We start from the raw sequence: 27,726 nt of genomic DNA on the forward strand, positions 1-27,726 counted from the left end.
TAACGGAATGGGTCAAGTCAATCACAGCATTCTCCTAATTATGTGATCCCGTTAATCAAATGACAACTCATGTCTATGGCTAGGAAACACAACCATCTTTGATCAACGAGCTAGTCAAGTAGAGGCATACTAGTGACACTCTGTTTGTCTATGTATTCACACATGTATTATGTTTCCGGTTAATACAATTCTAGCATGAATAATAAACATTTATCATGATATAAGGAAATAAATAATAACTTTATTATTGCCTCTAGGGCATATTTCTTTCAGCCACTGGCCTCCGAGCTCGCGCCCGAGCAGTGCCTCAAGCTTCCGAGCCTCACCGGAGCTCAATGCGACCCCCAGCTCCCCTCCTAGTGCCCCTAGCCCCGGGTCCGAGTTCGCCCGACTCCCGTCACCGCCGACGTTGAAGCCCAGCTCCGGCCACCCCCGCTCCTGCTATTTACTCCACCGGATGCGCTGCATCGCCAGCTAGGTGTAGCCGCAAACCGTGCATGTTTTGGTGCCATGTAGCGACCGCGCGATGAAGTTCCGCCGTTGGTTGGGTCTTCGCCAGCATAACTTCGGCGGCGCTGATGTGTCCGGTGTCATTAGGCACTAATGACACTAATTAGGATAGCTTAATGAGAATGACAGCCAGGCCCCACCATTAAGTTAACTCTGCTTAATTTTCTGTTAGGATTAGTTTAATTCCCGTGGGCCCACACGTCAGCTTTGACTGCTGATGTGGCCTTTCACTAGGCCCAGCCATCAGTGACTGCGTCGAGATGACATGTGGGCCCCTTCGTCTTCGTTGACCAGTCAACGGGTCAACGTTGACTGCTTACTTGGCAGTCAATGGGGCCCACTGTTAGACTTTGTACTGCTTTGCTGTGTACACTTTGTGTGTGCACGTAGCAATTGAATCTTTATTTTCAAATTAGTACTAGTTCCATAATTTCTAGAATTGTACTAAAACTTTGTAAAATCATACAAAATAATCCGTAGCTCGGGTGATAAAGTTTCATACATGAAAGTTGCTCAGAAAAATCCAACAAATCCGAATACGCAACTCGTTCGTCCGCCACACGTCCCTAGCATAGAGAACCTGCAACCGTCCCCCTCTAGTCCGTCTGTCTGAAAACGCGAAACACCGGGAATACTTTCCCGGATGTTTCCCCCTTCGCCAGTAGCACCTTGATGACCCACAAGTGTAGGGGATCTATCGTAGCCTTTTCGATAAGTAAGAGTGTTGAACCCAACGAGGAGCAGAAGGAAATGATAAGCGGTTTTCAGCAAGGTATTCTCTGTAGGCACTGAAATTATCGGTAACAGATAGTTTTGTGATAAGGTAATTTGTAACGGGTAGCAAGTAATAAAAGTAAATAAGGTGCAAAAAGATGGCCCAATCCTTTTTGTAGCAAAGGACAAGCCTGGACAAACTCTTATATAAAGTAAAGCGCTCCCGAGGACACATGGGAATTATCGTCAAGCTAGTTCTCATCACTTTCATATGATTCGTGTTCGATACTTTGATAATTTGATATGTGGGTGGACCGGTGCTTGGGTACTGTCCTTCCTAGGACAAGCATCCCACTTATGATTAACCCCTATTGCAAGCATCTGCAACTACAACAGAAGTATTAAGGTAAACCTAACCATAGCATGAAACATATGGATCCAAATCAACCCCTTATGAAGCAACGCATAAACTAGGGTTTAAGCTTCTGTCACTCTAGCAACCCATCATCTACTTATTACTTCCCAATGCCTCCCTCTAGGCCCAAACAATGGTGAAGTGTCATGTAGTCGATGTTCACATGACACCACTAGAGGGATGACAACATACATCTTATCAAAATATCAAACGAATAACAATTCACATGACTACTTATAGCAAGACTTCTCCCATGTCCTCAGGAACAAACGTGACTACTCACAAAGCATATTCATGTTCATAATCAGAGGGATATTAATATGCATAATGGATCTGAACATATGATCTTCCACCAAGTAAACCAACTAGCATCAACTACAAGGAGTAATCAACACTACTAGCAACCCACAGGTACCAATCTGAGGTTTGGATACAAAGATTGGATACAAGAGATGAACTGGGTTTGAGATGAGATGGTGCTGGTGAAGATGTTGATGGAGATTCACACCCTCCCGATGAGAGGATCGTTGGTGATGACGATGGTGATGATTTCCCCCTCCCAGAGGGAAGTTTCCCCGGCAGAACAGCTCTGCCAGAGCCCTAGATTGGTTCCGCCAAGGTTCCGTCTCGTGGCGGCGGAGTTTCGTCCCGTGAGCTTGCTTATTATTTTTTCCTCGACGAAAGACCCCATATAGCCAAAGATGGGCATCGGAGGGCCACCAGGGGGCCCACGTGGCAGGGGGGCGCGCCCCCACCCTCGTGGACGGTGGGTGGCCCCCCTCTGGTACTTCTTTTGCCCAATATTTTTTTATATATTCTGAAACATGCTCCCTTGAAGTTTCAGGACTTTTGGAGATGTGCAGAATAGGTCTCTAATATTTGCTCCTTTTCCAGCCCAGAATTCTAGCTGCCAGCATTCCCCCTCTTCATGTAAACCTTGTAAATAAGAGAGAATAGGCATAAGTATTGTGACATAATGTGTAATGACAGCCCATAATGCAATAAATATCGATATAAAAGCATGATGCAAAATGGACGTATCAACTCCCCCAAGATTAGACCTCGCTTGTCCTTAAACGAAAGTCGATAATGAAAAATATGTCCACATGTTTAGAGATAGAGGTGTCGATAAAATAAAATACGGACATGAGGGCATCATGATCATTCTTAGAACAACAACATATATATGGTGAACCATATAACGAAATGCTTCAACCTCCAGCCTATTCTCACATTAGTTCATTACATTAGTTCCGTCCCCAATTCGCCAAATGATCCCTTTCTTGAGTACTTGCAGCCCTTTTAGGATACTACGCCAAATGTAGCTCATACCCGTCATTGGTTCAGCATCTAGCAAGTTTCCACCTGGGTAATATTTGGCTCGTAAGACACGTGCACAAAGGGAGTCTGGGGCCTGGAGTAATCGCCAACGTTGGCGCGCGAGCATGGCCAAATTAAATAAGTGGAGGTCTCTAAACCCAAGACCGCCTTCCTCCTTTGATAGTTTCATTTTTTTCCCATCCGACCCAATGCATTTTCCTCTCATCTGGTTGTTGGTTCCACCAGTACCGACATATGAACTGACTTATTTCATCACACAAGGATTTAGTAAGATCAAAGCATGCCATAGCATAGGCCGGAATGGCTTGGGCAACTGCCTTAACATAAACCTCCTTCCCAGCCATAGACAAACATATTTCCATGCCTCCGTGAAGTCTGCTCACAGTGATGTCCTTAATGTATGTGAAGCATTTCTTCGCTGACTTTCCAATGTATGTTGGCAGCCCCAAATATTTGCCTTCCTTTGTTTCAGCACCTAGCTGAAGTTCCTGCAATAATAAGTTTTTGACACACTGTTTGGCATTGGTACTGAACATGACAGCCAACTTTTCTCTATTTATCACTTGTCCTGAGCTTTCCTCATAGGCCTGTAGGATCCCGTTAATGGCCTGCACACTATGCACTATAGCTTCCATGACATGCAGCAAGTCGTCAGCAAAAAGGAGGTGACTGACCCGGGGAGCTTCAGGGGCAAGTTGAATACCGCGAACATGCCCTTCCATTTCCGCATGATGTAACAAAGCTGAGAAACCTTCAGCACATATTAAGAAGAGATACAGCGAGATTGGATTGCCTTGTCGTAAACCTCTGCCTGGAATGATGGTTTCAGTTAAGTCACCATTCACTCTAAACCGGTATGAAACAGTGGTGACACATTGCATAATAAGTTATACAAACTCCCCTGCAAAGCCCAACCTTGTCATCATTCCTTCCAAAAAGGGCCACTCAACCCGGTCGTAAGCTTTGCTCATATCTAACTTGAGAGCCATGTAAACATCTTTCCCACTCCTCTTTCTACGCATATAATGTGTCATCTCGTAGGCCAAGATAGTATTATCCGAAATCAATCGCCCCAGGACAAACACACTCTGGTTAGGCGAAATGAGCTCATCCAAGACCACCTTGAGTCGGTTGGCAAGAACTTTGGATACAAGTTTATACACCACGTTGCACAGGCTAATAGGGCGAAGATCCTTGATCCTTTCTGGGTTCCAAACCTTTGGGATGAGCACAACAATAGTTTTATTCCATCCGTCGGGTATACTGACGCCCTGCAACACGTGTAGAACTTCTTGGGCCACAACTTCTCCCACCGTACCCCAAAATCTCTTGTAGAACACTGCTGGCATACCATCAGCCCCTGGGGCTTTAAGATCACCCATATCATCTAGTGCATTCTTGATTTCCTGGGCTGTGTACTCTTTTAACAAAAAAATTGTTCATCTCAGGTGTGACTCGGGGAAAAACATGTTGTAGTACTTGCCCAATATTTGTACCTGTCATGGGGGTAAACAAGCCAAAGAAATGGTTAGATACGAGGGCCTTTAAGCCCTCCTATCCTTCTACCTCCACCCCATCATCTCCTTTTAAATTTGAGATCCGATTGTTTCTCTTTCGCGATGAGGCAAACCCATGAAAGTACTCGGTGTTTCGGTCCCCTTTCGTCAACCATCCCACATGGGCACGTTGTTTCCAGAACACGTCCAGCTGCTCCTCAAGACGCCCAAGTTTAAACCACACCACTTGCTCCTTCCTGACATTTGCTTCTGAAAGGTTGCTTCTTCGGCATTCCTCCAATTCAGCTCATAGCTTTTTGATTCTTTTCTGTAAGTCTCCTAACACTTCTCCGCTCCATTCATCCAAGCTCCTGGACACCACCTTTAGGCGTTCCATCACCTTACCTTCACCACTCCTTGCTGCATCTTCCCACGCCTCAGTCACCACTTGTTCACAATCATCCTCAAGAAGCCAGCGAGCTTCGAACCTCTTGTTTAAGTTGTTCGGCTTTGGTCTATTCTTTTTGGTCGCACCATGAACATCAAGGATGATCGGGCGATGGTCTGAATGTTCAGGGCAGCCGTTGCGTACCTTGTAACCTAGAAAACGCATATACCATTGAGGATTTGCAACAACCCTATCAAGACGCTCATGAATGTAACCATCCAAACGGAAATTATTATTGCACCAAGTAAATACATCACCCTCAAAACCAAGGTCGTTCAGGTTACAAAAATTTAAAGCATCACGAAACCGATCCATCTGAATTTGGGCTCTAGGCACCCCTCCTTGCTTCTCAAAGTTGTAGAGGATCTCATTGAAATCCACCATACATATCCAGGGTAGCCTTTCTTGCTGATGTAGGGTACGTAAAAGACTCCACGTATCTTGCCTGAGTTCAGTTCTAGGCTTGCCATAGATGCCTGTAAGTATCCATTTGTATCCATCATCTTCTTCGATCGTCACATCAATGTGCATTCTTCCAAGCCATCTCAGACTCAGGTTCACTTCCCTTTTCCAAAGCATAGCCAGTCCACCACTCTTCCCGGCACAAACCTTGTAGACGAGGTGCGGCATCCCCAAGGTTTGGCAAAGTCGTTCCACTTTATTTTTATTCATCCTAGTTTCTGAAAGAAAAATTACATCGGGATCCTCCTTCTTCTGGAGTTCCAGAAGACCTCGAACTGTCGGCCTATTCCCGAGCCCCCGGCAGTTCCACACCACAATTCTCATTTCTGCTCGCGGAGCTATACTGACAGCCCCGCTTTCTCATTGATGAGAACACCCTCTCCCCCAACTCCTTATGTATCCCTCTTTAGCTTCTTTCCGTCCCCATCTCCCTCACAAAAACTGAACACAGTATGGAAACTTGCCATTTGCCCTTCAGATCTTTTCTGCTCCCAACTTTTTACCTCAAGGGTAATGTCAACAATAATAGTTCATGAAAACCCACATCCAATTGGCCATATATATATCAGGATCTTTCCAACACATTGTGCTTGCCAAAGGATAAAATGTAAAAAGGAAAGGTGAAGATCACCATGACTCTTACATAAAGTAATAGACAAGAATAAAAGATAGGCCCTTCACACAGGGAAGTAGAGGTTGTCATGTGCTTTTATGGTTGGATGCACGAAATCTTAATGCAAAAGAACGTTACTTTATATTGCCACTTGTGATATGGACCTTTATTATGCAGTCCATCACTTTTATTTCTTCCATGTCACAAGATCGTATAAAGCTTATTTTCTCCACACTAATAAGTCATACATATTTAGAGAGAAATTCTTATTGCTTGCAACGATGACAACTTACTTGAAGGATCTCACTCAATGCATAGGTAGATATGGTGGACTCTCATGGCAAACTGAGTTTACAGATATTTGGAAGCACAAGTAGTATCTCTACTTAGTGCAAAGAAATTGGCTAGCATGAGAGGGAAAGGCAAGCTCAACATGTTGGATGATCCATGACAATATAATTTATCTCAGATGTAAGAAAACATAACCCATTACATTGTCTTCCTTGTCCAACATCAACTCTTTAGCAAGTCATATTTTAATGAGCGCTCACAATCATAAAAGATGTCCAAGATAGTATATTTATATGTGAAAACCTCTCTTTCTTTATTACTTCCTATTAATTGCAATGATGACCAAAACTATGTTTGTCAACTCTCAAGAATTTTTATTCATCATACTCTTTATATGTGAGCTCATTACTCTCCATAAGATCCATATGATCTCTTTATTTCTTTTTATTCTTTCTCTTTTATTTTATTCCCTCAAGAACATAGCAAGATAATCAAGCCCTTGACTCAACACTAATCTTTATTATATATAGCTCATGGACCCGATTACATAGAAGGATCATAAAGTAAAACTCACAACTAGATCATACTAAAACTTTATTCTACTAGATCAAGATATTACCAAAAGGATCGAGCTAAGAAAAATGGTAAAGATAAAAGTGTGATGGTGATACGATATCGGGGCACTCCCCCAAGCTTGGCAGTTGCCAAGGGGAGTGCCCATACTCATGTGTTTATGTCTCCTTCCTCGGAGGTGGTGATGAAGGAGTTGTTGATGATGTAGGCTTGTCGTCCATCTTCCAAGTAGGGATGGAAATTTTATCCATGGATCTGGATACCCATGGATACCCGAACCGGTTGGGCAAGGGTATGGAGCACATTTCTGCCCATGGGTCCATGGATATGGACACCCACGAACAGCCAGGTTGGGCACGGTTATAGTTTGTGCTCCATGGATATCCAATGGATACCCGTATGACATGTGGGGTCATATGCCAGTGACAGTAGAAAGAACGAATCAATGGAAAATGGCATGAAATATGCAACTTGTGCCATGAGCTATATGCTACAGAATCAACCTCTGGTATGTCACACTTAAGGACTCATCGTATTACTTGTTACCTACTTATGCATCTAGCTTATGTTGTCATTTGTGAGTGAATGATGATGAGTTGATTTGATATTTGGGAAGGCTTCATGCTGACTTTTCTATGCCCATGGAGCTCCATGGGTATGTGAGTATCTAGCGGGTTTGGGCATGGGCACAAGTTGTTCCCATGGATAATTTGGTGGATGGGCAGAGGGTAGGAATATGGGTCGTGGGTTGGATTTGGACCAGCTCCACCCGCCCCAAACCCGACCTATTGCCATCCCTGCTTCCAAGGCATAGGCTCAACATCATAGAAGGATGATCGAGTCTCCGAGATCCTCAAATCTGCAGCCAAACTCATCCTCTTGAATCTATATTCATACTCACAGTTTTGGTTTTGCAGGACATAGATCTGGGCTTGGAGGCGCTCGATTTTCTCGTGAAGCTTGAAGATGGCCTCCCCAATGTTCTTGCCATCCAGCTTGTGGTTGTTGATGAACTCCATGATCATTATATGATTGGAGTCAAGTCCATGTTCCACCATCTCCTGGCACTTGAAAACTTGTTGCTCCAATGCCTCGAGTCTTGTCTCCATGCTTCCGGTCCTCCTTGGTCCCTCAACATCACGGATGTGCAGCAACCCCTCACGCATCTCAATGGTTTGAGGGTGTTGCAGCACCTCCGTGAGGTAGGGGTTGATTACCGTCTCGAAGAACTTGTCCTTGGGGGCACTTGAAGATGCCATGGCGATCTAGATCTGTCAGAAAAACAGCTCGAAACAAAGACATGAGATATTTGCGTGATACGGTGGTCAAAACCTTCAGGAGATTATATAATGATTTTTTACCGACCAAAAGAAGTATCGTGCAAGAAAACAGAGTCCGGAGAGCACACGAGGTGCCCACGAGGCAGGGGGCGCGCCCAGGGGGTAGGGCGCGCCCTCCACCCTCGTGGAAGCCTTGTGTCCTATTTTCTTAAATATTCCAAAACAGATAAAAATTGCCATTAGAACTGTTTTGGAGTCGGTTTACTTACCGTACCACGTACCTATTCCTTTTTGGGGTCTGAAACGTTCTGGAAAGTGTCCCTTATGTATTCCTCCGGGGTTACGGTTTCAATAACATTAGTTTCAACATTTATGGGATTACCTGAGATATAATGTTTGATTCTTTGACTGTTCACCACCTTCGGATTTGTGCCTTCGAAGTTGTTGATTTTTATGGCACCAGAACGATAGACCTCCTTGATGATGTAAGGACCTTCCCATTTAGAGAGGAGTTTTCCTGCAAAAAACCTTAAACGAGAGTTGTATAACAATACATAATCACCTACATTAAACTCACGTTTTTGTATCCTTTTGTCATGCCTTTAAAAAGTTTGGCATTCTCGTAGGTCTGGGTTCTCCATTCATCAAGCTAGCTAATGTCAAAAAGTCTCTTCTCACCGGCAAGTTTGAAGTCATAGTTGAGCTCTTTAATAGCCCAATATGCCTTATGTTCTAATTCAAGAGGTAAGTGACAAGCTTTACCATAAACCATTTTATACGGAGACATACCCATAGGATTTTTATATGCAGTTCTATAAGCCCATAATGCATCACCAAGTTTCTTGGACCAATTCTTTCTAGATCTATTGACAGTCTTCTGCAAAATTAATTTAAGCTCTCTATTGCTAAGTTCTACTTGACCACTAGACTGTGGATGGTATGGAGATGCAATTCTATGATTAACATCATACTTAGCAAGCATTTTACGGAAAGCACCATGAATAAAATGTGAACCACCATCAGTCATTAAATATCTAGGGACTCCAAACCTCGGAAAAATAACTTCTTTAAGCATCTTAATAAAGGTGTTATGATTAGCACTACTAGCTGGAATAGCCTCTACCCACTTAGTAACGTAATCAACAACAACTAAAATATGTGTATACCCATTAGAGGAAGGAAAAGGTCCCATATAATCAAAGCTCCGGACATCAAATGGTTCAATAACAAGTGTATAATCCATAGGCATTTCTTGACATCTACTAATATTACCAATTCTTTGACATTCATCACAAGACAAGACAAACTTACGGGCATCCTTGAAGAGAGTAGGCCAATAAAAACCAGATTGCAATACCTTGTGTGCAGTTCTATCTCCAGCGTAGTGTCCTCCATAAGCCTCGGAGTGACACTTGCGTAGGATCTGTTCCTGTTCATGCTCAGGTACACAACGTCTAATAACACCATCTACTCCTTCTTTATAAAGATGTGGGTCATCCTAGAAGTAATGTCTTAAATCATAGAAGAACTTTTTCTTTTGCTGGTATGTGAAACTAGGTGGCATAAATTTAGCAACAATATAATTAGCATAATCAGCATACCATGGAGCAGTACAAGAAGCATTTATGACAACTATTGTTCATCAGGAAAGCTATCATCAATAGGTAGTGGGTCATCAAGAACATTCTCTAACCTAGACAAGTTGTCTGCAACGGGGTTCTCAGCTCCTTTTCTATCAATAGTATCCAAGTCAAATTCTTGTAGCAAGAGGACCCATCTAATAAGTCTAGGCTTAGCATCTTTCTTTTCCATAAGATATTTAATAGCAGCATGATTAGTGTGAACAGTTACTTTAGAATCAACAATATAAGGTCTGAACTTATCACAAGCAAATACAACTGCTAAAAATTCTTTTTCAGTAGTAGCATAATTTCTTTGAGCAATGTCTAGAGTTTTACTAGCATATTGGATAACATTTAATTTCTTATCAACTCTTTGTCCTATAACAGCCCCTAAAGCATAATCACTAGCATCACACATAATTTCAAATGGTAAATTCCAATCAGGAGGCTGAACAATAGGTACAGAAACCAAAGCTTTCTTAAGTATTTCAAATGCTTATACATAGTCATCATCAAAGACAAAAGGAACATCTTTTTGTAAGAGATTAGTCAAAGGCCGAGAAATTTTAGAGAAGTCCTTAATGAACCTCCTATAAAAACCGACATGACCAAGGAAACTTCTTATACCTTTAATGTCCTTAGGACACGACATCTTTTCAATAGCATCAACTTTAGCTTTATCAACTTCAATACGTCTTTCAGAAATTTTATGCCCCAAGATAATACCTTCATTAACCATAAAGTGGCACTTCTCCCAATTCAAGACAAGATTAGTTTCTTCACATCTCTGCAAAACTCGATCAAGGTTGCTTAAGCAATCATCAAAAGAAGTTCCGTAAACAGAGAAATCATCCATGAAATTCTCAACAATCTTTTCACAAAAGTCAGAGAATATAGCAGTCATACATCTTTGAAAAGTAGCAGGTGCATTACATAAACCAAAAGGCATACGTCTATAAGCAAAGGTACCGAAAGGGCAAGTAAAAGTTGTCTTCTCTTGATCCTCTTTTGACACAGGTATCTGAGAGAAACCAGAATAACCATCTAGAAGGCAAAAATGTGTATGCTTGGATAATATTTCTAGCATTTGATCTATAAAAGGTAACGGGTAATGATCCTTTTTAGCGGCTTTATTTAATTTGAGGAAATCAATTACCATTTTATAACCTGTCACAATTCTTTGTGGGATCAATTCATCTTTCTCATTAGGAACAACAGTAATACCCGCCTTCTTAGGGACATAATGGACAGGACTTACCCATTGACTATCAGCAACGGGATAAATTACACCTGCCTCTAGAAGCTTTAGTATTTCTTTTCTTACCACTTCTTTCATCTTGGGATTTAACCATCATTGGTGATCAACGACTGATTTAGCATCCTTCTCCAATTTTATTTTGTGCTGGCATAGAGTGAGACTAATGCCCTAAAGATCATCAAGAGTATATCCAATAGTAGCATGGTGCTTCTTCAGAGTTTTCAATAATTTCTTTTCTTCATGCTCTCAAAGGTTAGCATTAATAATAACAGGATATATCTCTTTCTCATCAAGATAAGCATATTTGAGAGTATCAGGAAAAGGTTTAAGCTCAAACATGGGATCACCCTTGGGTATAGGAGGATCCCCTAGGATTTCAACAGGAAAGTTGTGTTTCAAAGTAGGTCCCTGTTTAAATAATACTTCATCTATTTCCCTTCTTTCATTCATAAACATATCACTTTCACGGTCTAGTAGGTATTGTTCTAAAGGATCAGTAGGAGGCACGACAATAGAATCAAGACCAATAATTTCATCTTTACTAGGCAATTCTTTATCATGGGGTTGTCTACGAAATTTAGCAAAATAAAACTCATGAGACATATCCCCTAAACCAACAGAAACAATATCCTTTTTGCAGTTTATCTTAGCATTAACAGTATTCAAGAAGGGTCTACCAATTATAATGGGACAAAAATCATCTTGTGGGGAACCAAGAACAAGAAAATCAGTAGGATATTTAACTTTCCCACACAAGACTTCAACATCTCTAACAATCCCAACCGGTGAAATCGTATCTCTACTGGCAAGCTTAATGGTAACATCAATACCTTCTAACTCAGCAGGTGCAATATCATGCATAATTTCTTCATAAAGAATGAGGTATTGCACTAGCACTAGCACCCATATCACATAAGCCATGATAGCAATGATCTCCTATTTTAACAGAAATAACAGGCATGCCTACAACAGGTCTATGTTTATTTTTAGTATCAGGTCTAGCAATTCTAGCAGATTCATTGCAGAAGTAAATAACATGCCCATCAATATTATCAGCCAAGAGATCTTTAACCATATCAACACTATGTTCAACTTTAATTAGCTCAGGGGGTTTAGGCGTCTTAATATTACTTTTGTTAACCACAGTTGAAGCTTTAGCATGATCCTTTATTCTAACAGGGAAAGGTGGTTTCTCAATATAAGCAGTAGGAACAACAGGATCATTATAAGTGATAGTCTTTTCTTCAACTTTAATAGGTGCAACTACTTTTACTTCAATGGGAGGATTATATTTAAACCACTTCTCCTTGGGGAGATCAACATGAGTAGCAAAGGATTCACAGAAAGAAGCTACTATCTCAGAGTCAAGTCCATATTTAGTGCTAAATTCATGAAAAGCATCAGTATCCATAAAAGATTTAACACAATCAAACTTAGGTGTCATGCCTGACTCCTTACCTTCATCGAGGTCCCAATCTTCAGAGTTGTGTTTAATTCTTTCCAATAAATCCCATTTGAATTCAATAGTCTTCATCATAAAAGATCCAGTACAAGAAGTATCGAGCATGGAGCGATTACTGAGAGAAAGCCGAGCATAAATTTTTTGAATAATCATTTCTTTTGAGAGCTCATGATTGGGCATGAATATAACATTGACTTAAGCCTCCCCCAAGCTTGAGCGATACTTTCTCCTTCGCGAGGCGAAAAATTATATATATAATTACGATCACGATGAACCAGATGCATAGGATAAAACTTCTGATGAAATTCCAATTTCAATCGTTGGTAGTTCCATGAAACAATATCATCACATAGCCTCAACCATGTCAATGCATCTCCCTTCAAAGATAAAGGGAAGACCTTCTTCTTGATAACATCCTCGGGCATACCTGCAAGCTTAAATAATCCACAAACTTCATCCACATAGATTAAGTGCAAATCGGGATATAATGTTCCGTCACCTGTGAAAGGATTAGCTAGCAGTTTCTCTATCATACCCGAAGGAATTTCAAAGTAAAATTTTTCAGTAGGTTCAGTAGGTTGAGGAGCAACTCTTTGCTCTACTGGTCAGGGTGAAGATACCCCGAACAAGCCCCACAAAGGATTATGTTCCATAGTAACAAGTGACAATAAATTTCAGCACACTATATAAATTTTTCCTTACCAAATTTCACCTACCAAAGGCGCTTCACTCCTCGACAACGACGCCAGAAAAGAGTCTTGATGACCCACAAGTGTACGGGTTCTATCATAGCCTTTTCGATAAGTAAGAGTGTCGAACCCAACGAGGAGCAGAAGGAAATGATAAAGCGGTTTTCAGCAAGGTATTCTCTGCAAGCACAGAAATTATCGGTAACAGATAGTTTTGTGATAAGGTAATTTATAACGGGTAGCAAGTAATAAAAGTAAATAAGGTGCAGCAAGATGGCCCAATCCTTTTTGTAGCAAAGGACAAGCCTGGACAAACTCTTATATAAAGTAAAGCGCTCCCGAGGACACATGGGAATTATCGTCAAGCTAGTTTTCATCACGTTCATATGATTCGCGTTCGGTACTTTGATAATTTGATATGTGGGTGGACCGGTGCTTGGGTACTGTCCTTCCTTGGACAAGAATCCCACTTATGATTAACCCCTATTGCAAGCATACGCAACTACAACAGAAGTATTAAGGTAAAACTAACCATAGCATGAAACATATGGATCCAAATCAGCCCCTTACGAAGCAACGCATAAACTAGGGTTTAAACTTCTGTCACTCTAGCAACCCATCATCTACTTATTACTTCCAAATGCCTCCCTCTAGGCCCAAACAATGATGAAGTGTCATGTAGTCGATGTTCACATGACACCACTAAAGGGATGACAACATACATCTCATCAAAATATCGAACGAATACCAAATTCACATGACTACTTATAGCAAGATTTCTCGCATGTCCTCAGGAACAAACGTAACTACTCACAAAGCATATTCATGTTCATAATCATAGGGGTATTAATATGCATAATGGATCTGAACATATGATCTTCCACCAAGTAAACCAACTAGCATCAACTACAGGGAGTAATCAACACTACTAGCAACCCACAGGTACCAATCTGAGGTTTGGATACAAGAGATGAACTAGAGTTTGAGATGAGATGGTGGTGGTGAATATGTTGATGGAGATTGACCCCCTCCCGATGAGAGGATTGTTGGTGATGACGATGGTGATGATTTCCCCCTCCCGGAGGGAAGTTTCCCCGGCAGAATAGCTCCGACGGAGCCCTAGATTGGTTCCGCTAAGGTTTCGCCTCATGGCGGCGGACTTTCGTCCCGTGAGCTTGCTTATTATTTTTTTCCTTGATGAAAGACCCCATATAGCCAAAGATGGGCATCGGAGGGCCATCAGGGGGGCCACGAGGCAGGGGGCGCGCCCCCACCCTCGTGGACGGTGGGTGGCCCCCCTTTGGTACTTCTTTCGCCCAATATTTTTTATATATTCTGAAACATGCTCCCGTGAAGTTTCAGGACTTTTGGAGATGTGCAAAATAGGTCTCTAATGTTTGCTCCTTTTCCAGCCCAGAATTCCAGCTGTCGGCATTCCCCTCTTCATGTAAACCTTATAAAATAAGAGAGAATAGGCATAAGTATTGTGACATAATGTGTAATAACAACCCATAATGCAATAAATATCGATATAAAAGCATGATGCAAAATGGACGTATCACACCTAGTACTGCGTTAGGTCACCCGTAGCACCGTGTATTGTCATGTTATGTTTTTGTGATGCTTTGTTTGCTCTATATTTACTGTTTCTTCCCCCTCTTCTTCTCTGGTAGACCTCGAGGCCGACGCTGATGCCCCTGAGTATGACTACATCGACGACGACCCCTCCTCCTTGCCAGGGCAACCAGGAAAGCCCCCCTTGATCAACCTGATATCGCCTATTCTTCTCTCTACTGCTTGCATTAGAGTAGTGTAGCATGTTACTGCTTTCCGATAATCCTATTTTGATGCATATAGCCTGTATTTGCTACTATTGTTGTTACCTTTACCTGCAATCCTAAATGCTTAGTATAGGATGCTAGTATTCCATCAGTGGCCCTACATTTTTGTCCGTCTGCCATGCTATACTATCAGGTCGTGATCACTTGGGAGGTGATCATGGGTATATACTTATATACATAATATGTGATACATGTGGTGACTAAAGTCGGGTCGGCTCATAGAGTACCCGCAAGTGATTCCGATGTGGCGGCTGAAAGGGCAGGTGGTTCCATCCCGGTAGTGGTGGGGATGGGTTCCCGATGGCCCCCGACTGTTACTTTGTGGCGGAGCGACAGGGTACATCAATTAACACGCTTAATGAGATCTTGGTATTTGATCTGAGTCTGGCCACTGGACTATACACACTAACCAACTACGCGGGAACAGTTATGGGCACTCGACGTCATGGTATTAGCCGAAGCCTTCTTGACGTTAGCGACTGAGCGGCGCGCCGAGTTGGACCGCGTAACGCAACTTCCTTTGTAATGGAGGTTGCTAGGTCTGCTCACCAACCGTGTACGCAACGTGCAGGTGTGCAATGGGCGATGAGCCCAGACCCCTGCGCGCTTAGGATTTAGACCGGCATGCTGACCTCTCTGTTGTGCCTAGGTAGGGCTGCGACGTGTTGATATTCCGAGGCCGGGCATGGCCCAGGAAAGTGTGTCCGGCCAAAGGGGATCGAGCATGTTGGGAAATGTGGTGCACCCCTACAGGAAAGTTTATCTATTCGAATAGCTGTGTCCCTTGGTAAAAGGACAACCCAGAGTTGTTACTCTTGACCTTATGACAACTAGAACCGGATACTTAATAAAATACACCCTTTCAAGTGCCAGATACGACCCGGTGATCGCTCTCTCATAGGGAGACGAGGGGAGGATCGCCGGGTAGGATTATGCTATACAATGCTACTTGGTGAACTTACTATCTACTCTCTCCTATATACTTCAAGATGGAGGCTGCCAAAAGCGTAGTCTTCGATATGACTAGCTATCCCCCTCTTATTCTGGCATTCTGCAGTTCGGTCCACAGATACTACCCATTTCATTGATACCAATGCATATGTAGTGTAGATCCTTACTTGCGAGTACTTTGGATGAGTACTCGCGGTTGCTTTGCTACTTCTTTTTCCCCTTTTTCCGGTTATTGCGATCATATGATAGAGTCCAGGAGCCAGAGGATCCCGAGGATGTTTCTACGTAGAGTTCGGCTTCGAGGAGTAGTTAGGAGGTCCCAGGCAGGAGGCCTCGCCTTTTCGATTGTTGCTACTTTGGTACTAGCCTTCTTAAGGCAAATTTGTTTAACTCACGTCTGTACTCAGATATTGTTGCTTCCGCTGACTCTTGTGTATTCGAGCTATGTATTCGAGCCCTCGAGGCCCCTGGCTTGTAATATAAAGCTTGTATTATTTTTAATTTGTGTCTAGAGTTGTGTTGTGATATCTTCCCATGAGTCCTTGATCTTGATTGTACACATTTGCGTGTATGATTAGTGTACGGTCAAATCGGGGGCGTCACAGCACTCAAGATGAAAGAACAATGCCTTATTCATTGGAGGTGATTTTCAAGCAACTCAAGAAACCTGGAAGAATCTAGAAGATCTTTGATGTCGATTTCCGATGACAACACCTTAGGGACAAGACACCTATGACCAGTCTCACACGTTGATGCACGATAGAGATAAGGAAGACAATGGGCTTCAAAGGCATTGGCGGAGCTACATGCATTACCAAGGGGGGCGTTGTCCCCTCCCCGCCCCCTCCCACCCTAAATATTTAGTGAAATAAAAAAACAGACGCTTGAAGAGTGCAGTCATTTGGGCCCACCAATGATGCATATTTTCTCTTTGCCCACCTCCCCTTGCTTCTCTCTTAGCTCCACCATCGCCGAAGGCCAACTTGAGCAAAGACGCCTAGCCATCAATTCATAGACCCAAGTGGGCCACCTACATTTTTTTGAGGGACAAGTATGCCACCTACATGTTTCAACTCAAGAAAGAGAGCCACACAACATCAGCCTTTTAAAATGTCAATGAGCATCTCTAGGATGAAGCAAGGCAACAATGGCTTCATGTGTATGTTCCTCTTTATTCTTCCTCCTCGACACGTCGCATATGTGATAACTACCTGGATCAAACCATGTGAACTTGTGATTGTAATTTGGAGATGAATGAGTTCCTAGCGCCACGGGGTGTAAATGAAATGAAAAAAATAGAAGAACTCAAAAAGATGTGCACACATCTCGAGATGGAACATCCGTGTAGATAGTTAATGTAACCATGCGTACAAGTAGTACAAAATCAATATTGATATCTTCATGTGATTTTTTAGAAGTTCTTACATATTTTTCTCCTAAAACAGAGAAGTGAAGAAAGAAAAGAAAAGTGGGAATGAACAGAAAGCAAATCGAAAAGAAAGGGGCCGTCCCCGACTCGCGCCACCATGGAAATGGTGGAGGCGGACGCGGCGGTGGCGGCAAGTGCGTGGCCTGGTTCCTCCCGCCGCAGCCACCTCCTCCAGTTCCTCCTCCACGCCTCCAACGTAAGCATTCATCTCCCTCCGTTGTCCGCGACCCCGACCGAACTCAGTCTCACCCGCCGCCGTCCGCGATTTCCTTGTAGCGGCTCGACCTCCGGCCCATCGTCAAGTACTCCGCGCTCTCGTTCTTCGACGGACGCTTCCTCCCCGCGCTTCCGAGGTGAGAGGTGACGGCGGTCGATCTCCCACTCCCAGACACAATTTCTAGTTTTGGTTGGGGCGAGCTTTTCCTTCCTGACATGTTCGTGGCAGGAAGATGGGGTTCTGCGGCGCACGAAGTGGACGGGTCGTCAGGTCGTGGCTGATCGAGCCCCTCAGGGACAGCAACCTGGAGCTCTTCGCGCTCGTCGCGGTGTGGATCGCCAGCAAGGTGATACCGTGAGCATCTCAGCAAACTCTCTGTGCATGCATGCCATGGGGGAGCATCATTACCTTCCTTTTCGTGCTGTTTTCTGTTTCAGATCCATGAGATGAGGCCACTGTCGGTGAAGAGCCTCAAGGCGCTCAGCGACCGCATCATCGCCGACCAGCATTTCACATGCCGTGATTTCGCGGATGCTGTGAGTTCGTGGTGCATTGTTCTCTTTCATTTCGGTTCCTGATTATGCGGACTGAAGGTGTTTGTTGTAATGCCGCAGGAGCTGGTGTTCATGGAGGTAAAGCCTCTGGGCTAGCGCTGGAATGTTTGCTTTGTATTGCTTTCGTCTTCCCACACTATGAAATCGTTGTTTGTTGAGTGGTCTGTAGGTAGTGGATTATAATGTTGGGTGTTCCAACATTGCTTTCATATACCTGGAGCAGCTTCTCATTCAGTTCAGGTTCATCAAATTGCTTAATTCATTCGCTAATCACTGACCAGTACTCCAATTGTTAATACTTTCATTAGGAGCAATTCTTATAGCCTTTTAGAACCGTTATATACAATACTGAATTACTAGTTTGTGGTGAACATGTATCATCTTGTAACTCTGAAGTTCTGTAAGGTACACATCCATTTATATTGGGCAATGCATTATATGAGAAACCACAGTACCACACACCACAGGCAGGTTCAGTAATTAGTCACTAGAATTAGAATCTGTTGCATTCAGTTTCTCACTTCCCCCTGAGCAGTGCACTTGACTCTTTGTAAGTTTTTAGTTGGTGCACAGACACAGTATCACACCACCATCTGTTTACCAATCCCACGAAGTTACACTGTTAGTGCTTAGCACTACAATAATTTTGCTGATGTGTAGAAAGTATTAAACCATGAACATATGCTGCTCATATGTTCTTATTGTTCTGGATTCTCAGTACATGTGAAACGTAAGTATAGAATTTCAAATAACGTGCTGCTTATTTTCTTCTTCACTGACAGGGAAATATCGAAGTTGGGTGATCTTTTAAGTATGGATGTGTGCATGGAAATTTTGGATGTTCTTCATGAGACCGAAGATACCTCATGGCTTTTTGACTTTCCCTGTCCACTTGCTGCTTCAACTCTTGTATGTTCCCTAAATGCAGCATTCCCACTGACATTGAAAAGATGATAGATAGAGCTGCAACAATGTTATGCCTAACGCTGTCTGTCTCTTTTCTCTTAAGGTTACTGCATATGTTATGTCAGTTCCTAAGCAGACATGGGAGTTTCCAATCCTTCCTTGGGGTAAGCCATTAGCTGTGTGCTTCACTTTATTTATGTATGGTCCGGCAAAGAACCGCATTAATAGTTTCTTTGGTTTTTGTGATTTTTATCTCGAGTGAAACCATGAGCACTGAAATGTTTCTACTTTCTTCAGTTAAGACATTTTTGTTGACATCTTCTTTAGTTAAGACTTATTGTTCCCTGTGGTCATATACTACTAATGAATGAACAGCATGCCTTTAGATGGATTAGGCCTGCATATGTAAGAATTGTGTGTCTAATGCACTGATTTGCTGAATCAGTAAGGTTCTGACATTCATCACACACCTTCTAACAATATCTGCACTTTGCAGTCCGATTTACCACATCATATGCTGAAGAAGAGATCATGAAGATTGTTATGACAATTCTCATGCATGTACTCAAACCGGATGAAATCAAAGAGAAGAACAAGAGAGAGTTCAGTATCTGAGGCTCATTGCAAACTGTTTATGTGTAGAGCAAAAGTAGTTGTGTCCAAATTTTACCAGTGGTAAGTACTAACACCGTGCAACCAAGTGATTGTGTAGAAGATAGTGCAGCTTGTTTGCATCCACAATGTGGGATTAAGATTTCCAAAATTGCCGTGGCCGCTAATTAGATCTGTAAAAAAAATGTTGCTGAATGTATTGTTGCCACACGAGTACATGACAATTCAGCTCAGATGACTGACTGACTCACGCCGTGATGCTAGATCTCTCCTCGATCCTTGTGTCCATGTGGCACTCACCAATTTTCTTTCCATTTGATGGTTATGATGACATCAAGACTCTTGGATTCTGCTTTTGTCTTCCTGCAATTGTATAACATGACATGAAACAATTTTATTCAGCGTATCATGACAAGCATGACCCGTCAACTCTTCATGAGTTTTGATATGATATTCTCATACTGAAGATACTCCTTGTTCCATAATTGGAAGGAGAATGATTTGAAGATGTTCCTTTTTTCATAATTGAAAGTCACTTTCCCATAATTGAAGGAAACTTCATACTATAACAGAAGAATGAAAAACAGTATATATGGGGGTCCCGGGAGTCGGTACTCTGCAGGGGTGGGAGTGTTGCTACTTGCAACCGCCTCCACAGGCCATCAGCTTTCTTTATATTTGATGGCTTTTGTCTTGGTGCAATTGCAAAATATGACACGAAACGACTTATTCAGCATATCATGACGGGCATGACCTCTCAACTCTTAATTGGAACTGATAAAGAGTTGATGGGATATTCTCATATTGAAGATACTCCTTGTTCCATAATTGAAAAGGAAAAAGAGTGAAGATATTCCCTTTTCCATAATTGAAACAAAGAAAGTTTGTATAGACTGAAAGATCATATTTATGGGGCCCCAGGAGCAGGTGCTCGGTAGGGGTAGGAGTGTTGCTACTTGCAACCGCTTCCGCAAGCCATTGAATTGAATTGAATTGAATGGACAAGAGTCAATATTCTCAAGCTAAAAGGAAGAGGAGGGAGCCGACATGCCCTCGAGTTTATTGATCATCATCATATCAGGCATCACGCAATTCCAATCATGTCTTCTGTCTCTCCGTACCGTATCGAACTCAATAAACACGTACATTATTTTCTCAACATCTGTTGCGTGGTCAGTGTCCAAGCGTGCAACTTGCTATGCAGCTGCGGTTGTTTAATGCGTCGGCACCAATCTTTGCAGCCTGCTCCATGCATGGATTTCATGAACAAACAGAGACCAAGGCAAAATTTAAAATTGCCGCTGCAGAATAATGCTAGTCCGTTGGTTACATGTCTCCTCCGGAACCTTTTCGTCGGTCGTTGGTTGGCCTCACAACTATTACATCAAAAATCGAACCGCATTTTTTGCCGTTTTGCCTCAAACTGGGATGAGATCATCACCAACCGGAGCACTTCGCCGGAGACGCTTCGACGGGGCAGAAAAGGGGCTTCTGAACCGACGATGATTCCTGCCATGAGACCGCGATGTGCCACCTCGAGAAATGGGAACCCGCCGGCTGCCGGCGGTTCGCCGTGACGGGCCACACGTGCAGGGCGTGCCTCTCTTATACTACTGCTGCTGCCCTGCCAATGACGTGCCTTGGGCACTTGATCTGCATGCCGGATTAAGCCCAGCTACCAGTCAAAGAGCAGGGTTCGGTTCTGTGTAGTGATGTTTGTCTGATGTAAACAGCATTTTCTTTTTATTACTAAAGTAAACTGTAGTGTGCGCTTTGTTTTATGGGAAGAATAAACCATCGTGATCGACCTAGTTAGTAGCCTAGCCTTAGGATTTGACATGCTTTTATAGGCCTAATGATAGGCAGAATCAGCTCATGTTAGCTTGGAAGGTAGACTTAGTAAAGTGAAGTGGACCTCAGAATTGACTAGCCTTGTTTTAGCACCTCCACTAAATAAAGGAAACTGTCATTGACCCTACGTATTTTCGTACGGGGAGTACTACAGAAGATTGACGGTTTGTGGTTTTCGATCACGGCCAGGGGTATGCGCATCGCCCCCTGTGCCAGCCGGGGAATCTCTGGATGACGTCATAATCAGCCAACTAAACGTTTTAGTAATAAAAATATTAAGATGACAGTACAAACATAAAAGGTGTCGTGGTGTAGTTGGTTAGCACATCAGTTTAACACGCTGAGGAATTATTCTTATTATTTGATTTGCCTTTTTTTCTCTCTCTTTCTCTTATTGCCAAGTGCCAACTGAGTTGTTTATTACCCAAAAATAATTGAAAGGGTGAGTATTTACCTGCTATTTTTCCTAAATTCATTTACTCTTTGTTTTTTCTCTTTATTGTGCCAACCGAGCTATTAATGATGGTGTTAATTTTTAACAAAAGATGATGGTGTTAATTATTTAATATAATTGAAAGAGCATGTTTTGCATGGTATATTCTAATTTTATTTACAGTTTGTGTTCCCTTTTTTACAACAGAGTTGTTAATGATGAAATTAGTTATCTACAATGCGCAAAAAAAAACATTTTTACTTGGTGACGAGGGGGGGGGGGGGGGGTAGCTCTTAGTTTATTACGCCTTTTTCCTCTTGCGATGACTTGTCGCTCTTTTCGTGCTTCTCTTAAAACAAATCTATAGTTTCATATATGAGTTATCATAATGTACATGAATCGCGCTTCATATGCATTTGGAGACTAATCATATAACGGGCATGCTCATAGTAGTCAAATCCTAGCCTTAATTTTTTTCCTCATTCAAAAACTTCGATTGTAAATTTAAAAGTTTAGCAAATCAAGTAAACATACACGTAGTTTTTGATAAGTTGCACGAATAAAAGCATTTAACTGGTGACATGTACAAATTACATGTTGTCGACAAGTGCAGTGTCCCCTTCTTCTCTTGCGTATCCATTGTCCCCTCTTTGAGGTCCTTGAAGCATGCAATCGACATTCTTCTTCCATAAAATGCCCATCACTGGTTCTAAGGAGTCCAGACCCAATATGATGGACCAATTATCCCGGCCTATCTGTTTAGTTGTCGCCTGATACATCTGAAGTTTGAGCGTAGTCACCTAGGAGTACATCTCTTCATGATGCCATCAACTCTCTTGCATAGCATTCCATCTCAAAAATAATTGAAAGGGTGTGTGTTTACCTGCTATTTTTCCCAAATTCATTTACTCTTTGTTTTTTCTCTTTATTGTGCCAACCGAGCTATTAATGATGGTGTTAATTATTATTTGATTTGCCTTTGTTTTTACATGGCATTTTCCTCTTTTTCGGGGGAATTATTCTTATTATTTGATTTGCCTTTTTTATCTCTCTTTCTCTTATTGCCAGCTGAGTTGTTTATTACCCAAAAATAATTGAAAGGGTGTGTGTTTACCTTCTATTTTCCCAAATTCATTTACTCTTTGTTTTTTCTCTTTATTGTGCCAACCGAGCTATTAATGACGGTGTTAATTTTTAACAAAAAATGGTGGTGTTAATTATTTAATATAATTGAAAGAGTATGTTTGGCATGGTATATTCTATTTTTATTTACAGTCTGTGTTCCCTTTTTTTACAACAGAGTTGTTAATGATGAAATTAGTTATCTACAATGCGCAAAAAAACATTTTACTTGGTGCGGTGGGGGGGGGGGGATAGCTCTTAGTTTATTTACGCCTTTTTCCTCTTGCGATGACTTGTCGCTCTTTTTGTGCTTCTCTTAAAACAACTCTATAGTTTCATATATGAGTTATCATAATGTACATGAACCGCGCTCCATATGCATTTGGAGACTAATCAGATAACGGGCATGCTCATAGTAGTCAAATCCTAGCCTTAATTTTTTTCCTCATTCAAAAACTTCGATTGTAAATTTAAAAGTTTAGCAAATCAAATAAACATACACGTAGTTTTTGATAAGTTGCACAAATAAAAGCATTTAACTGGTGACATGTACAAATTACATGTTGTCGACGAGTGCAGCATCCCCTTCTTCTCTTGCGTATCCATTGTCCGTCTTTGAGGTCCTTGAAGCATGCAATCGACATTCTTCTTCCATAAAATGCCCATCACTGGATCTAAGGAGTCCAGATCCAATATGATGAATCAATTATCCTGGCCTATGTGTTTAGTTGTCGCCTGATACATCTGAAGTTTGAGCGTAGTCACCTAGGAGTACATCTCTTCATGATGCCATCAACTCTCTTGCATATAGCATTCCATCTCACCGCCCTCTTCTATTGGATCTTCTTCTCCTCCATCTCTATATTTTTCTTGCTTACTCTTCTCCGCAAACTAGTTCCTTGTCCTTATCGTCATCAACCTTTGTTACATCGCCTCCACCTCAACTTCTCTCTTGAACTTCTCCTTTCCTCTCTTCCCCCCGTCGGGTCGACCCATGCTACACGTGGGAGTGGGACTGGGCACCCTTTCCCTTTCCTAGCCATCACCATCCTCATCTTCACTTTTGTTTGATGAATCCAAAATATATGTTGTTTTTACATTTTGTTTTGTTCTTTAGCAGTAGGTTTTACTGTGTTCAGGGACCTCTTTTGGCATGTTTCCATCAGGATGCCACCTATGGAATTGTTTTGGGGGTATAGGAAAAGAACTCCAAGATATGGTGATAAAAACACGTCAATTAACGTGATATAATGTTCTTCATATAAAGATGCTAGAGTACCCGCATAGGAGGGCCTCCGCGTCGTCCATTACACGGTGGCGTGCTGTGGACACTACCCTGCGGCTCACTGTGTTGCCCAATCTACATAGACGGTGGGCACGGGGGGCTTGCCTTGGGGGTCGAGAAATTGTGTTCTCCTTGAGTATGCACCATTGCAAAAGTTCGTCGTGTCGAATCAACTCATGATGATCGGGTGTGATAGACTCTACGTTCGCATACAACGAGTGTAAGCCAATTTTACATATGCAGAAAACTTGGTTTAAACTTGATGAGCCTAGCAAGTACAGACATGACCTCGGAACATAGGAGACCGAAAGGTCAAACATGAGTCATATAGTAGATATGATCAACATGAAGATGTTCACCATTGATGACTATCCCATCTCATGTGATGATCGGACATGTGTTAGTTGATTTGGATCATATATCACTTAGGCAACTTGAGGGATGTTGATTTAAGTGGGAGTTTATTAGTAATTTGATTAACTGAACTAATTATCATGAACATAGTCTAAATTGTCTTTGCAAATTATATTGTAGATCAATAGCTCACGTTGGAGCTCCCTATTTTAATATGTTCCTAGATAAAGACTAAGTTCAAAGATATTGTAAGAAATTATTCGGACTAGGTCCGTAGTCTGAGGATTGTCCTCACTACTGCACAGAAGGTTTATGTCCTTGATGCACCGCTCGGCGTGCCAACCCCTCTAGCGTCGTTTGTGGATGTTGTGAACGTCTGGCAGGCACGTTCTGATGACTACTCGATAGTTCAGTGCGCCATGCTTTACAGCTTAGAAATCAGGGCCCAAAGACGTTTTGAACGCGACAAAGCATATGAGATGTTCCAAAGAGCTGAAATTGGTATTTCAGGCTCATGGCCGTGTTGAGAGGTATAAGACCTCTAACAAGTTCTTTGCCTGCAAGATGGAAGATAACAACTCAGTTAGTGAGCATGTGCTCAGAGTGTCTGGGTGCTACAGTTGCTTGAATCAAGTGGGAGTTAATCTTCCAGACAAGAAAACGGTTGGCAAAGTTTTCCAGTCACTGCCACCAAGCCATAAGGGTTTTGTGATGAACTATAATATGCAAGGGATGGAGGAAATGATCCCCGAGCTATTCACAATGCTTAAGGCCGCGGAGGTAGAAATCAAGATAGAGCATCAAGTGTTGATGCTCAATAAGACAGCCAGTTTCAAGAAGGGTGAGGGAAAGAAAGGAAACTTCAAGAAGAATGGCAAGACAGTTGCCGCTCCTGTGAACAAACCCAAGGTTGGACCCAAAACAGAGACTGAGTGCTTTTATTGCAAGGGGGAGGGTCACTGGAAGCGGAACTGCCCCAAGTACTTGGCAGATAAGAATGATGGCAACATCAAACATAGGTATATTTGATATACATGTTATTGATGTGTGCCTCACTAGTGCTTGTAGTAGCGTCAGGGTATTTGATACCCATTTAGTTGCTAATATTAGTAACTCAAAGCAGGAGATGCAGAGTAACGGAGACTAGCTGAGGGCGAGGTGACGATGAGTGTTGGATGTGTCTCCAAGGTTGATATGATCACCATCGGCACACTCATAATACCTTCGGGATTAGTATTAAACCTAAATAATGGTTATGTGGTGCCTGCGTTGAGCATAAAAAATTATATCTAGATATTGTTTATTGCAAGACGGTTATTCATTAAAGTCACAGAATAATGGTTATTCTGTTTATATGAGTAATATCTTTTATGGTCATGCACCCCTTGTGAATGATTTATTCTTATGAATCTCGATCGTAGTAATACACATATTCATAATATTGATGCCAAAAGATGCAAAGTTGATGATGATAATGTTGGGGAACGTAGCATGCAATTTCAAAAAAAATCCTACGATCACGCAAGATCTATCTAGGAGATGCATAGCAACGAGAGGGGGAGAGTGTGTCCACATACCCTCATAGACTGAAAGCGGAAGAGTTAGTTTAACGTGGTTGATGTAGTCGAATGTCTTCTCGATTCAACCGATCAAGTACCAAACATACGCCACCTCCGAGTTCTGCACACGTTCAGCTCGATGACGTCTCTCGAACTCTTGATCCAGCAAAGTGTCAAGGCAGAGTTTCGTTAGCACGACGGCGTGGTGACGGTGATGGTGAAGTGATCCGCGTAGGGCTTCGCCTAAGCACTACGTGAATATGACCGGAGGCGAAACTGTGGAGGGGGGTGCCGCACACGGCTAACAATGTTTGTTGTGTGTTCCAGGTGCCCCCTCCCCCCCCCCCACATATATATATATAGGTGGGAGGGGGGCAGCAATGGGGCGCCCCAAGTAGGAAGAATCCTACTTGGGGGTCTTGTCCAATTCGCCCCCCACTTACAATCTTTTCCGAAGAGGGAAGGAAAGGGGAGAGATGAGGGAAGGAAGGGGGAGGCCGAATTGCCTCCCCTTTGTCGGTGTCAAAACCGGTAGATCTCGGGTAGGGGGTCCCGAACTGTGCGTCTAAGGATCGAGGGTAACAGGAGGCAGGGGACACAATGTTTACCCAGGTTCGGGCCCTCTTAATGGAGGTAATACCCTAATTCCTGCTTGATTGACTTTGTTGAGTATAGGGGTTTACAAGAGTTGATCTACCATGAGATCGTAATGGCTAAACCCTAATTGTCTAGCTTGTATGATTGTGATTGCCTCTACGGACTAAACCCTCCAGTTTATATAGACACCGGAGGGAGCTAGGGTTGTATAGAATCGATTTACAGAAAAGGGAATCTTCATATTGGTATGCCAAGCTTGCCTTCCACGCCAAGGTGAGTCCCATCCGGACACGGGGAAAAGCCTTCCATCTTGTATCTTCACGACGCATCAGTCCGGCCCATGTCACATAGCCCGGACGCCCGAGGACCCCATAATCCAGGACTCTCTCCGTAGCCCCCGAACCGGTCTTCAATGACGACGTGTCTGGCGCGCAAATTGTCTTCGGCATTGCAAGGCGGGCTGCTCCACCAAATACTTCAAAGCATCTGAACCAAGGGGCTATATTCGGCCCTTACATCTTCGGTCTTGGTAAGGTGAATTCTTCGAACAGCCCGATTTTACATTAAACGTCATACCCCTCGACTTCTGTGCTTCCACTACCTTGGCTTCCACGTTGCAAACAAATATGAAGGGTCCAAGTAATTTTATAGATAACCCCTTGACAGTGTACGGATGGTGCCTATTTAAGGAGGTTGGATCTTAGATGCCATTCCATAGCAAGCGAAAATCCTTCGAATGCGCCTCAAGAAACCACACAATCATGGCCAGCGCTCCTAGTTCTTCCTCCCGCCCCCTGCCCCTCAAAAAGGCTATTGGGAGAGCTGCTCTGTATTCCATGAC

General features: G+C 42.6%; 1 protein-coding gene and 1 pseudogene across 1 annotated transcript; one reads left to right on the forward strand and one right to left on the reverse strand.

Moving 5' to 3' along the window:
- Window positions 1-3,602: 3,602 nt before the first annotated feature.
- On the reverse strand, window positions 3,603-5,710 carry LOC147976321 (uncharacterized; annotated as a pseudogene).
- An 11,732-nt stretch (window positions 5,711-17,442) lies between these two features.
- CYCJ18 (cyclin J18) lies at window positions 17,443-20,099 on the forward strand. The gene is made up of 9 exons (XM_048717654.2): window positions 17,443-17,591; window positions 17,672-17,748; window positions 17,841-17,958; window positions 18,050-18,148; window positions 18,227-18,244; window positions 18,336-18,406; window positions 18,949-19,075; window positions 19,176-19,236; window positions 19,569-20,099. The coding sequence occupies exons 1-9, from the start codon at window positions 17,493-17,495 to the stop codon at window positions 19,685-19,687; spliced, it is 789 nt and encodes a 262-aa protein (XP_048573611.1). The 5' UTR covers window positions 17,443-17,492; the 3' UTR covers window positions 19,688-20,099.
- The last annotated feature ends 7,627 nt before the right edge of the window (window positions 20,100-27,726 follow it).

Source organism: Triticum urartu, chromosome 4A (genome assembly GCF_056163025.1).
Source record: "Triticum urartu cultivar PI428250 chromosome 4A, HENAU_Tu73, whole genome shotgun sequence".
NCBI lineage: Eukaryota > Viridiplantae > Streptophyta > Magnoliopsida > Poales > Poaceae > Triticum > Triticum urartu.

What these genes read in the sequence shown, in the direction of transcription:
- CYCJ18 (XM_048717654.2), top strand. Translation starts at nt 17,493, where the DNA reads ATGGAAATGGTGGAGGCGGACGCGGCGGTGGCGGCAAGTGCGTGGCCT. An exon ending in CGGTGTGGATCGCCAGCAAG is followed by an intron (nt 17,959 to 18,049) that starts GTGATACCGTGA and finishes TTTCTGTTTCAG; the next exon opens with ATCCATGAGATGAGGCCACT. An exon ending in GTTTCCAATCCTTCCTTGGG is followed by an intron (nt 19,237 to 19,568) that starts GTAAGCCATTAG and finishes TGCACTTTGCAG; the next exon opens with TCCGATTTACCACATCATAT.